General features: G+C 40.2%; 1 protein-coding gene across 1 annotated transcript in view; it reads right to left on the reverse strand.

Annotated features, from left to right (window-relative positions):
- Positions 1-50: 50 nt before the first annotated feature.
- SGCB (sarcoglycan beta) overlaps positions 51-13,905 on the reverse strand; it is a 28,892-nt gene continuing 15,037 nt past the window's right edge. Inside the window, exons 3-6 of the mRNA XM_061420142.1 lie at positions 9,330-9,515; positions 8,369-8,560; positions 7,917-8,048; positions 51-3,616 (exon numbers count right to left, since the gene is read on the reverse strand). Of these exons, the coding sequence (XP_061276126.1) occupies positions 3,413-3,616; positions 7,917-8,048; positions 8,369-8,560; positions 9,330-9,515 (714 nt within the window). The 3' untranslated portion in view covers positions 51-3,412. The remainder of the gene's footprint in view (positions 3,617-7,916; positions 8,049-8,368; positions 8,561-9,329; positions 9,516-13,905) is intronic.

Raw genomic sequence — 13,905 nt, forward strand, 5'->3', positions numbered from 1 at the left:
AGTGAGTAGAAACCTGCCAATATTTTAACAATTAAACAATCAGCAGCAAACAATTTTATAGAATCTTTATTGTAAATAGAGGTCATTAACAGTTATTACAAACTGAATCAACTGAAAGTCAAATTAGTAACTCAAAACAGATGTATGTTTATTTTTATATGGCATAATTTGTAATCTTTGCCCCCTCAATGCTTTGAAAAAAGGTTACTAAAATTATCAGCATTTCAGTGGTCTCTTTTTTTGTCAAGTTTAGCACCGTAACATCCTCATTCTTTTAAAGAACTCACTCAAAACTAGGTAGAACTTTCACTGTTCATTCAAAACTATCAAACACCATTTGTTTTTTTCATAATGCAAAAAGAACACAAGTATATTTTTAGATATTACAGACAACACATAGACAGTCCCTACTGTGTGCTGTTTGCACTCTTCCTACCTGCCCATTACACAGCCTCTAAAGTACCTTGCTTTCATTTGTCCCCCTTGTCACTGTCATCTATCTCTAAAGGAGAGTAGTTATTTAAACAAGCGTGGGTCTGCCCCATTTTCCTGGGATCCTGTCTTTGTCCTCTACTCACCCTAAGTCTGTTGCCTGTCGTATCAGTGCTTGATGGAGGGGAGGAATCAGCAGAAGAGGCAAAGTTAAGAATTCAGCTTATAGAAAAATACCATCTGATGGTGAGAATGAGTAGCTGAGGCTTTACTGTTACACAAAATGGATGGTTTGTTCTTGTTCTGCTTCCCAGGGAATTTTCCAGGACTATGTTTCGATGAAGAAGCAAAAGCTACCTGTAAAGTGTCCTAAAATACTATACCTGTTACCTTAACAATCAGTTCTATAAAAACATCAAAATATTCTCTCATGTCCAAAGCACTTTATGGAAATGTATCAAAAACAAGTTATTTCTCAGGGAAGTAAAAATAGATTGTTTCATGAATTACATTCAATGAATAATACTTTGTAACAGTGTTTTGCGGTTTTTGTAAAAATATTTATCTAAACAAAACTGCAAAGCAAATCTAAATAAAGCAGACATGTAATGAATGTAAAATTTACAAATATACTGAGCAGCTGAATGAAAATTCCAATGGATTTTTTCTGAGTATCATTCATATGGGTTTTGAATATCACTACAACTAACAATACCCACAGGTCATAAATTTCACTTCCTCTCTTTTTTTCTTCACTTAAAAACTGTACTCAGTAATAGGCAAGTCAGTCTCTACTGTTTTGTGGTTTGGTTTTTCTATCAGACAGACTGTGACAATACTGAATGCAAATTATTTTTTGTATTGATTTTCTCATCTATATAGTTCAAAGTGTCAAGGACAGAGTATTGTTATATTTAAATGCAAAATGGGGATTATGGTTTATCTCTGCTGCCTACTTTACGGCACACTACTTTGAAGTCTCTCTTCCTGATGTTGCATGTGTGTTAATAATACCAGAATTCCTTTTAAGTTAAGTATGAAACACATTAAAAATCAACAGCCTTGAGGGTTGTAAATCATTACAATGGGTGCTGATGTTAGAAGCAAAGATCAATTCTCATCTGACATAAAAATTACTTGTATTACTTCCTGCATTAGTGCCCTTTAGTCCAGTGCTTCCTGACTCTTCTCAAGGTTTGGCACATATTAAAAAGGTTAATATGTGTCTGGCTCGCTGGGGTAAACTCACCAGCCATCTCTGGCCAGCAGGGCTCGCCTGGGACATGACCTTCCCGTCTCCCAATGTGCCACCTGGAAGGCTGAGGTATACATATCTTGGCAACCCCTTTACCCAGTCAGGCACCCCAGTTGGGGAATGGGGGTAACCCACAACTATGACCTCTCTATAGTATAATATTTTGGAACTGGCTTAAGAAACTTTGAAATCTGATATTGACTGGCCAGTTATTTGACATGAGATTGATTTTCTTTTATCTAGAGTAGCACAACTGTTTTGATTCTTATCTGCATAGGTAAGTCTGAATTAGCCTCTGTTCATCTTTTCTAGAGTTTTAAATACCTAAAAATTCAGTACAGATAGTGATAAAAAGAATGTGGTATTTAGAAACAGGTCTATCTAGGTTTGAATCACATCTGAATTCCAATCCCAACTCTGCTCTTTCCTCAGGCAAGTTTCTTAACTTCTCTAATCCTCAGTTTCCTAAATGGGTCAACTGGGATACCGTCTGCTTACAGTCTGTAGTGAGAACTAGACGTTACACGTGCAATGCTTAGGACAACGCCTAGCAGTGTAAGATGCTCCGTAAGTGACAGCTGTCATCATTTACTAGTTAAAGCTGAGATGGTGCTTTCCTTTCATTTCTACCACATTGCGAACACAGTATTTAACGAGTAAATCAATATTTAATGAGTGAACATTCTCTTAGAGTATTTTCATCCTAGTGCAAATCTAAGGAACCATCAGTTCAGTTCAGTTCAGTCACTCAGTTGTGTCCAACTCTTTGTGACCCCATGGACTGCAGCATGCCAGGCCTCCCTGTCCATCACCAATTCCCAGAGTTTACTCAAACTCATGTCCATTGAGTCGGTGATGCCCTCCATCCATCTCATCCTCTGTCGTCCCCTTCTCCTCCCGCCTTCAATCTTTCCCAGCATCAAGGTCTTTTCAAATGAGTTAGCTCTTCGCATCAGGTGGCCAAAGTATTGGAGTTTCAGCTTTAACATCAGTCCTTCCAATGTACACCCAGGACTGATCTCCTTTAGGATGGACTGGTTGGATCTCCTTGCAGTCCAAGGGACTCTCAAGAGTCTTCTCCAACACCACAGTTCAAAAGCATCAATTCTTCAGCACTCAACTTTATAGCCCAACTCTCACATCCATACATGACTACTGGAAAAACCATAGCTGTGACGAGACGGACCTTTAGTTCCTTACTATCTCCCATATGTGAAGCTCTTTAGTGACCTCACTTGTATGTGAGGATATAGTTGAAAGTAATGCACTAAAAATCTGTCTTTCCTCTTAGAAGCCAAAAGACAGAACATGTAGTATTTATTGATGGTGTACCTTTAAGTATTGTAAGTGGGTCTATCCCCATTAGTTACCAAAAGTTACTTATAGTGAGTCTAAACAGTTGCTTCATCCCTTTATCCTTTAGACAGGAACAGTGGCATTTTAAGAATACTTCTTTAAAGATTAATTTTGATTATATTCATTTCTCTCAATAATTTTAGAGAACTGTAAATTGAAGATCAGTGCAACTCAATGAAATGTATTAGAATTTAGGCTCTCTGAGACTATTTTAAACAGGGAGACTACATAATAGATGCAGCAGTGCACTGCAGATAAAATAATTATGAGTTATCACAAACTCTGTAAAAACATGATATGCATGCCTAGTCTTAAAAAAATAAAAAGTCAAGTCACAATATGAATCTATTGATGTGCTCTTGGGTTCTTCTAGTACAGGTCTCCACAGGGGTTGTCTGAGGTCTGGCAGCCCATGTTCTGACCCGTCACCTGCACTCTGAAGAGCGTTCCGTCAGCGCACATACAGAGTTTGTAACGCACCCAGTCATCACCACCAAACTGGTCTCCGCTGGAAGAACTTGGGAGGCGATTCGTGCTGACCATCACAGTTCCGTTCAGGATGATGCTGTTTTCCTATCAGGAGAAAAATCATACGGTTTATTTACACCCACAAGAAGGGACAGAACAAAAACAATAAACTCACTGGAATATGAGCAAGAATAGAAGGTGGTAAGATAAAGTCAGGACCAAAATAACAAAAAAAAAATTCCCAAACCAATCGAAATTCGACTAGTGACCTCTTAGTAACTGTTCATAAGGTGTGTTTATACACTTAACACAATTTATTTCTCAGTTACCTAAAAATTATATCAAAATTCCTAAGTGCACATAAGACTTACACTGATCAAGTCTCAGATCATTTTCATTTGCTACTACTTAGGAGAGTTTTGGAGAAGGCAATGGCACCCCACTCCAGTACTCTTGCCTGGAAAATCCCATGGATGGAGGAGCCTGGTAGGCTGCAGTCCATGGGGTCGCTAGGAGTCGGACACGACTGAGCGACTTCACTTTCACTTTTCACTTTCATGCATTGGAGAAGGAAATGGCAACCCACTCCAGTGTTCTTGCCTGGAGAATCCCAGGGACAGGGGAGCCTGGTGGGCTGCCGTCTACGGGGTTGCACAGAGTCGGACACGACTGAAGCGACTTAGCAGCAGCAGCAGCAGAAAGAGAATTTTAACTAAGTTTCTGATTGATACGTTTCTGACAATGAACAGAAAAAGAAAAACTAGAAAATGTTTTTCTCTTAGAGAAAAGTAATCTTACTTTCCAATTATTTTTGGAAACACCATAAATGAAGATTCAAGCCATATAATTTTGAAGACCAGATACTCAAAGAAGACTGCCTGGAAGTTCTCTTCTTCCAGCCCACTGTCCCAGGAGCACTACTGTATTGCAGACTCTTTCTTTTTTGGAACTCCTCTCTCTCCCTTCTTCCCTTTTCTTCTTTTCCTTCATTCAATGATTATTTTTAAATGTCTCCTATGTGTCAGACACTATTCTTGGTGTTGAGTACATAGCAGTCAACAGACCGGCAAAGTTCAAGTCCTCATACATTGATGTTTTACTGGGGAGGGGCAGACAATAAACATCTTAAGAGGTAAAACGAACATCATCTGAGAAGAGCAAGTCAGGATAAGTAGAGAGAGAGTGACCAGGTGGGGTTCTACGTTACTGAGGAAGGTCAGGGAAGGCCTCTCTGATAAGGTCACAGTCTGGTGGAAACTGGGTGACATGAGGGAGCAGGGCATGTGGGTGACCGGGCAAAGGAAAGAACAATATGCACGTGGGACTTGTGTTCCAGGAACAGACAGGAGGCCGGTGTGGCTGAAGGAGGTGAGTCACAGAAATAACCAGGGGCAAGACACATGGGGCCAGGGAATGGACTTTGGATTTTATTCCCAATCAGACGGGAAGACATTTGGAGGGTTCTGAATAGAGAAGTGACATGATCTTTTAAAAAGGATTTCTCTGGCTGTTTTTATAGAGAACTGCATACAGGAGTGAAAGAGGAGGCTGTTTTGCCAGTGCAGGCAGGAAATGATGGTGGTCTGCACCATGGTGGTGGAGGTGGAGGAGGTGGCGAGCATCAGCCAGGCTCTGTACATCTTCTGAAGGTAGAGCCCGAAGGCTCTGCTGATGAACCAATGGGCACCATTTAACAAGATGGGAACACTGAGAGAAATACATGTTTGGGGAGGGAGGCAGGATATGCAGACTTTTAGATGTGCTGCGTTTGAGATGCCTATTAGACACTGAAGTGGAGAGGTGGGAAGGCAGTTGGATATATGAATCTTAGTTCAGGGGAGAAAGAAGAAGTTCCAAAGGTGAGTCATCAGCTTATAGAGGGTGCTTAAATCAATGAGAGAAAGTTGATTATGAAGTGATGGAAATCGTTAATTGACTATGTTAGTGATGTTGTTGTTGTTCAGCTGCTCAATCGTGTCCAACTCTTTGCGACCCCATGGACTGCAGCACGTCAGGCCTCCCTGTCCATCACCAACTCCCGGAGCTTACTCAAACTCATGTCCATCGAGTCGGTAATGCCCTCCAACCATCTCATCCTCTGTCGTCCCCTCCTCCTCCTGCCCTCAAACTTTCCCAGCATCAGGGTCTTTTCAAATGAGTCAGTTCTTCACATCAGGTGACCAAAGTATTAGAGTTTCAGCTTCAACATCAGTCCTTCCAATGAATACTCAGGGCTGATTTCCTTTAGGATGGACTGGTTGGATCTCCTTGCAGTCCAAGGGACCCTCAAGAGTCTTCTCCAACACCACAGTTCAAAGGCATCAATTCTTCGGTGCTCAGCTTTCTTCACAGTCCAACTCTCACATCTATACATGACTATGGGAAAACCATAGCCTTGACTAGACGGACCTTTGTCGGTAAAGTAATGTCTCTGCTTTTTAATATGCTGTCTAGGCTGGTCATAACTTTCCTTCCAAGGAGCAAATGTCTTTTAATTTCATGGCTGCAGTCACCATCTGCAGTGATTTTGAAGCCCCCAAAATAAAGTCTGCCACTGTTTCACCATCTACTTGCTATGAAGTGATAGGACCGGATGCCATGATCTTAGTTTTCTGAATGTTGAGTTTTAAGCCGACTTTTTCACTCTCTTCTTTCGCTTTCATCAAGATTTAGTTCTTCTTTGCTTTCTTCCATAGGGTAGTGTTGTCTGCATATCTGAGGTTATTATTATTTCTCCCGGCAATCTTGATTCCAGCTTGTGCTTTATCCAGCCCAGCGTTTCTCATGATGTACTCTGTGTATAAGTTAAATAAGCAGGGGGACAATATACAGCCTTGACGTACTCCTTTTCCTATTTGGAACCAGTCTGTTGTTCCATGTCCAGTTCTAAATGTTGCTTCCTGACCTGCACACAAATTTCTCAGGAGGCAGGTCAGGTGGTCTGGTATTCCATTTTCTTTCAGAAATAGTACATGAAATTGAGATAGTACATGGAATTTTCAAATTTTGTTCCAATGCTGCCATCTTGTGGTCATATAATTTTACTTTCTTTAAATTTGTAAAGCAGTTTTTTTAATGGAAGTATAGCACAAGCTGGAGTCAAGATTGCTGGGAGAAATATCAATAACCCCAAATATGCAGATGACACCACTCTTATGGCAGAAAGTGAAAAGGAACTAAAAAGCCTCTTGATGAAAGTGAAAGAGGAGAGTGAAAAAGTTGGCTTAAAGCTCAACATTCAGAAAACAAAGATCGTGACATCTGGTCCCATCACTTCATGGCAAATAGATGGGGAAACAGTGGAAACAATGTCAGACTTTATCTTTTTGGGCTCCAAAATCACTGCAGATGGTGACTGCAGCCATGAATTTAAAAGACGCTTACTTCTTGGAAGAAAAGTTATGACCAACCTAGATAGCATATTGAAAAGCAGACACATTACTTTGCCAACAAAGGTCCGTTTAGTCAAGGCTATGGTTTTTCCACTGGTCATGTATGGATGTGAGAGTTGGACTGTGAAGAAAGCTGAGCGCCGAAGAATTGATGCTTTTGAACTGTGGTGTTGGAGAAGACTCTTGAGAGTCCCTTTGACTGCAAGGAGATCCAACCAGTCCATTCTAAAGGAGATTAGCCCTGGGTGTTGTTTGGAAGGAATGATGCTAAAGCTGAAACTCCAGTACTTTGGCCACCTCATGCGAAGAGTTGACTCACTGGAAAGACTCTGATGCTGGGAGGGATTGGGGGCAGGAGAAAAAGGGGACGACAGAGGATGAGATGGCTGGATGGCATCACCGACTTGATGGATGTGAGTTTGAGTGAACTCCGGGAGATGGTGATGGACAGGGAGGCCTGGCGTGCTGCAATTCATGGGGCTGCAAAGAGTCGGACACGACTGAGTGACTGAACTGAACTGAATTGATTTTTACATCACATAAAAGATACAAAACCCAGGAAGGGATATGAAATATCTTTAACTGAAAAAACCCCATCAACTTCAGGGCATGGATAGTTATTTTGATATTCTTTAAGAAGTTTTTTTTTGTTTGTTTGCTTGCCTTTTAAAATAATACAGGCATCATTATGCAAAAAAACTTTTTTTTAGAAAGTAACAGGCAAGCAGAAATAAAATAAAAATCATCTGTTACCCTGCTGCCCATAACTAACCACTGTTGACATTTTGGCATAACCTTCCAGGTTTTTATAAACATACATATAATCTGAAAAAATAAAAACAAGGTATTTCACACATTGTTTTACAACTTACTTCCACTTCATAATCTATTGTGAACATCTTTCCATGTCAAAAAAATACAAATACACTATCATTTTTCATAACTACACTTTCCAAACATGGGTTTATATACCCAAGAATCTAGCAATTCACTTAAATTCAAAAAATACTCACAGCCTTTAACTCCACATTACCACCCATGTGGAACTGAATGGTTTTGCCCATAATGAACACGCCTTCATTTCCACGGACAGTGGCACGCCCACCGACTTTTATATTTAGGTCACTAGTAGCATTGCTAGTAATCTGAAAATTAAAAAGAAACTAGTGATGAAGAATTTCTAAATTAAAGTGAGAATTGTTATTAGGGATAGAAGAGTAGAAGTTTCAATGAAAAAATGTGAAAGGCAAGTGTTTTCATTCATATTTTATAGATGTAAAGAGAGATGATTTGATAATGATCACACAAACCAGTTGATGACAAATGTAGAACCAATCTTTTCCACTATTTTGGAGTTAATTCTTTCACAGCACTGTATCAGTAAAACTGCCTCCTCCCCATACACACTTTGTAACTCTAGACAGTAATTCTCTTCCATGAATAAAGCAAAGTAAATAAACCATACCCTTTCAGTAGATGCTTTTTGAACATTCAGACTTTTCACTCCACTTGGCAAATGAAACTCATGAGTTTCATAGTCTGTGCTGAATAAGATATTTTGAGTCCTTGGGTCGAAAAACTGCATGCCAATGTCACTTGTAATAGAAGTTTTGTTCTTTTCCACACTGAGCTTTGTTGTCCCTTGCTGAAAAACAATCTTCAGAAAAACACTTCATCATGAATATGTTTTTGAAAAAGGCTGCATCCAAAATTCATCAAGAGCATTATCAAAAACTCTACAATAACAGACTTTTAACTTCAAGTAATTTTCACTGCCTCTCTCTGACTCCCTCCACCCACTTGGGAGAAGAGTTCTTTCAAATGAGGGCTTACAGGCTTATGTGCTGTAATGCTTGGCAAAAAACAGATGGCTGCCGAGCACAGGGACCCAGAGCTAAGATGGGCAGGGCCAGTAAGGAGGCTTCCTTCAGGTTCTGGCCAGTTATATTAGCCATTCGGCAGGGGTTGCCACTGACTAGATGGATGTATTCCCTACCAGACGGGGTTGCCACTGACTAGATGGACGTATTCCCTACCAGACAACCAGGGAGTAGAGGTTATTCTAACCTGGGAAGGTGATGATTTTTAAAATTTATTTTTAACTGGAGGATAACTGCTTTACAATGTCGTATTGGACACAGTGGGGGAAGGCGAGGGTGGGCCGAAGGTGCTTTATAAAATGGTTTCTTCATATGGAGGAGAAAAGAGTATGCATTCTCATAGTAATTGTATCTATCCCAGAAAATGTTACCATAAACAAAACCTAGAATATTAAGAAAGTACTGAATATTAATAGATTACAAGACCAGTATTATCAAATATAATTATGAATTTTCTCTAAAGGAAAATATCCATTTCAAACAATCAACTTGAGGTTTTTACAAAGAATTTTTCACTAATGTTTCTCAAATAATATGGTTACTTACAGGCTGATTGTTGCCAGTGATGACTAAATTTTCATTTCGCCTTCCTCCTACTGTGCTCTTATAAAGAGGATGTATAACTCCCATGTCAGATACTTGTTTAAATCGAAGCAGACCACTTTCATGAAACTCCATGCTGTCACAGCCATTTGGTCCAATGCGAATCACAGCCCAGATAACAAGTGTTATCTAAAAGAGCAATCAAACCCACTGTTGATAGGCAGCATACATTCTTAACACAACTTGAAAGCAAACAGAAAAGGCGGCTGCCAAAGGATTAAACTTCCTAAATGGTTTCATCAGTGACATAAACACATAAACTGGGTTTCCACTTACAAACAAAACCAATTTTATTTTAATCAAGGTATTATATACAAATCTAAAAGTTAAAAAAAAGGAAGCAGTTTTTTTTTTACCCCCCTCTGTATCTTGTCCACTTTAAGCAATTTTAGCTATTTTTGTCTAGAACTTCTCTCCATATTTCTAAATAAGGTGTGTGTTATGTCTTTACTGATCAATTTTAGATTGTTATCTATTAATCTATTTTAGCAGATGAGAATTTTAGCTCATTTATATTTCTTCTCCCCTAACTCCAGTGCACGTTACATCCATGTTCAGTATTCTCAGCCATTATGACAAAATAAATATTATTCATACTAAGCCAAACACTGTACTATGATGGCAGTTCTTTTCTTGGGCTTTGTGTCTTTCAGTGTCTTTTTGTCTTTCCCTTATTTGCTTAATTTCTCTGAATATCAAACTAAGTCTTTTCAAACTCTCCAACATTTCTATAAAATGTCTCTCAATAAAATGTTCTAAAAGTCCAAACCTCCCAGAAAATGTGTTAGTTCTGTTTTCCTCGCCCAGAACTCTTTCTGGAACCCTCATCTTCTGCCTCTAGTCTGTTCTTGCCCTCTGGGTCTGCCTCACAGCTGTTACCCTGAGCCCTCCCTTCACTTTCATGCTGCAGCTTCCTTGTTCTTTCTCCAGTGTGGGGTACGCAGTTTCCTGTATCCTTGTCTTCAACCTTCTTGGTTTAGTACCTTCTTTCAGTAAAGCAGTCTCCCGTGGCTTCCTTAGGAAGAATGTATGGAAAGTAAATATTTTTTGAGCACGGCTAAGAAAACGTCTCTATAATCTTTCACATTTGATTGATAGTTTAGCTTGACACACATTCCTAGATTCGAAATTATTTTCTGTCTGAATTTTGAAAGCCCTTGCTCTCCTGCCTGCTAGTTTCCAGCACTGCTTTTGAAAGGTCTGATGCCACTCTGATTTTGTGTTCTTTATACGTAGTCTTTTTAAAAAAAATTCTCTGGAAGATTTTAAGATCTTCGCTTTATTCCTGGTCTGCTTAAATTTAACAGTGATAGCTTTGGTGTGAGTCCTTTTTAGGCATCTGCTGGACCAGAATGGGCTTCCCAGGTGGTCTAGTGGTAAAGTGCCTGCCTACCAATGCAGGAGACTTAAGAGATGCTGGTTCCATCTCTGGGGGGGAAAATCCCCTGGAGTAGGAAATAGCAACCCATTCCAGTATTGTTGTCTGGAGAATCCCATGGACAGAGGAGCCTGGCAGGCTACGGTCCCTAGGGTTGCAGAGTCAGATACGACTGAAGCGACTTCACACACACACATGGACCCGGAATGGTAGCTTTCAAATTTTCTTGATTTATTTGATAACATTCTCCCTAGTGTGTTCTTTTCTCTTTCTAAAACTCCTATTAACAGCATGTTCATGGATTAATTTTGTTGAATTTCGTGCAGGTTTCTTTTTTCTTCCAATATCTATGTTATCTATCTACCTACCTATCTATCCATTCATCTACCCACCCATGTGTGTATATTTCTATGAGTTTTTCCATATTCTTTAATTGCTTCTTAATGGCATGGTATCCTTGTTTAATGGACGCAATATCCTCTTACTTCTCTGAAGATAATGATTTTAGTGTTTTATCTTTTTAAAAAATTAGTTTGCAATATTATGATGGTTTGTGCCATACATCGACATGAATCAGCCACGGGTGCACATGTCCCCCCATCCTGAATCCCCCACTCACCTCCCTCCCGACCCCATCCCTCTGGTTTTGAGTGCCCTGTTTCATGCAGCGAACCTGCACTGGTCATCTATTTCACATATGGTAATATACATGTTTCAATGCTACTCTCTCAAATCATCCCACCCTCACCTTCTCCCACAGAGTCCAAAAGCCTGTTCTTTACTTCTGTGTCTCTTTTGCTGCCTTGCATATAGGATCATCATTACTGTCTTTCTAAATTCCATATGTATGTGTTAATATACAGTATTGATATTTCTCTTTCTGAAGTACTTCGCTCTGTATAATAGACTCCAGTTTCATCCACCTCATTAGAACTGACTCAAATGTGTTCCTTTTTATAGCTGAGTAATATTCCATTGTGTATAAGTAAGTAAATGAAAGTCACTCAGTTGTGTCCGACTCTTTGTGACCCCATGGACTATAGAGCCCATGGAATTCTCCAGGCCAGAATACAGGAGTGGGTAGCCTTTCCCTTCTCCAGGGGATCTTCCCAACCCAGGAATCAAACTGGGGTCTCCCACATTGCAGGTGGATTCTTTACCAGCTGAGCCACAAGGGAAGCCCAAGAATACTGGAGTGGGCAGCCTATCCCTTCTCCAGTGGATCTTCCCAATCCAGGAATCAAACTGGGGTCTCCTGCATTACAGGCGGATTCTTTACCAATAGAGCTATCAGGGAAGCCCTGATATTGTGTATATGTACACAACCTCCTTATCCATTCGTCTGCTGACGGACATCTAAGTTTACTGTCATTTGCTACATTTTCTCTATTTCCCTGAATTCCTACTTTCTCCGTGGTTTGGGTGCTTTTGGTCTCAATGATTTCTCAATTCTGGGAGCTTTCCATAAAAATTTACTGATCCCTGTGACTCTGTGTTCATATTTAACACAGTGGTTATAAAAAAGTTCATGGAAAGGTCTCTGTGTGGGGTGGGGCTAGTAACTGACAGGCTTCACAGTAGGGGGATTTAGGTAGCTTTTTCACGGGGACCTGCCAAGTGTCAGCATCTTCAGATCCTGCCCAGAGAATGTAAGCCTGGTGCAGGGAGCTGGAGGTGGGGGATGAGGATAAGGGAGCCTCAAGACTCAGGGTGCAGCACTCCCCTGCTTTCCTGTGGAAACCCATGCCTACCCTCAGCAGAAAGAATCCTGTCTGGTTCAGCGCAGGGTGAGGAGGGGCAGCTCCGTGACTGCTGGCTGGAAGGGGAGCAGGGCTGGGGATCGCATGGGTCCTTCTACGGATTTTTCAAAGCAGCTTTCTGTTTTCGGTTCCCCTCTCACTCCTGCTTTTCAAGCAACTTGTACTTCCACTTCCTGAGGTTTTTCAGGATTCTGCAAGGCACTTCCACCAATGCCCTCTGCAACCCCTCCCCAACATGCAGTTTCTCTTCTCTGGTAAGTTGCCATTCCTTATCCTCCTTTTTGTCTTCAAATATTATGATTTAGAATTCTGATTGCCTCCCGCTTTCTTCCAAGATATTTCTGCTTCTTGACATTGTAACCTTAGGTTGAACTTTTTAGAGCAGAAGTGGATGAAAAATGTCTCTTTTTTTTGCTATCTTAACCATAACTTTTCAATAAAATAAATTCAGAACATGTGCTCCTAGTAAAGCTATAGTTTCAGCTCTTTTCAATTTAAGTGAACAATTAGACACAAATGTTTTAGATGTACATAAAATACAAGGACTGACTTAAGAGTATTAGAAGTAAAGAATACAGTAAACAGAATCCCTGTAGAACTGCTGCATCCATGTTCATGATCGGTGTTAGGGATACCAATAATCACTCTCTGAAAATGTCTGTCCACACACATGCCAGAGGGTTTCACATTTAACTCTCAGATAGTTTCAACCTTGGGTTAAGAGTCTTCTTCTTTAAGAGACCTTCCTGGTGGTCCAGTGGTTAAGAATGTGCCTTGCAATGCAGGGGACATGAGTTCGATCCGTGGTCAAGGAACTAAGATCCCACATGTCGTGGGGCAACTAAACCCATGTGCCACAACTGAGACCTGACACAGCCAAATAAATGAATAAATATTTATTAAAAAGTCTCCTTCTTTAAGAAAGCAATTATCTTTGGAAAAGGTAATACACCAACTCCTCATACCTTGGTGTAAACTAGTCTACCTCAGGTCCTTTCGTTCTTCAACTATAAAGATTTAGGACTGCAAAAGGTAACCTTTTACTGCATCCAAGGTTCACTATTTTTAAGCTGAGGAGGCAAAGTAAATTTGGTAAAAGTTGAAAGAAAACATGAAGGAGTGTATTTTTACGAGAGATGAAGGCAATAAAATCATCTTGGGAAAGGTCTCTTCTGTTGAGTTGATGCTAATCTTTTAAAAGTTAAGTTGTTTACATTTAGAAAATGAAGATCAATGGCATCTGATCCCATCACCTAGTGGCAAATAGATGGGGAAACAATGGAAACAGTGACAGTCTTTATTTTGGGGGGCTCCCAAAATCACTGCAGATGGTGACTGAAGCCATGAAGTTTATGACCAACCTGGACAGCATATTAAAAAG

Source organism: Bos javanicus, chromosome 6, assembly GCF_032452875.1.
Source record: "Bos javanicus breed banteng chromosome 6, ARS-OSU_banteng_1.0, whole genome shotgun sequence".
Classification (NCBI taxonomy): Eukaryota; Metazoa; Chordata; class Mammalia; order Artiodactyla; family Bovidae; genus Bos; species Bos javanicus.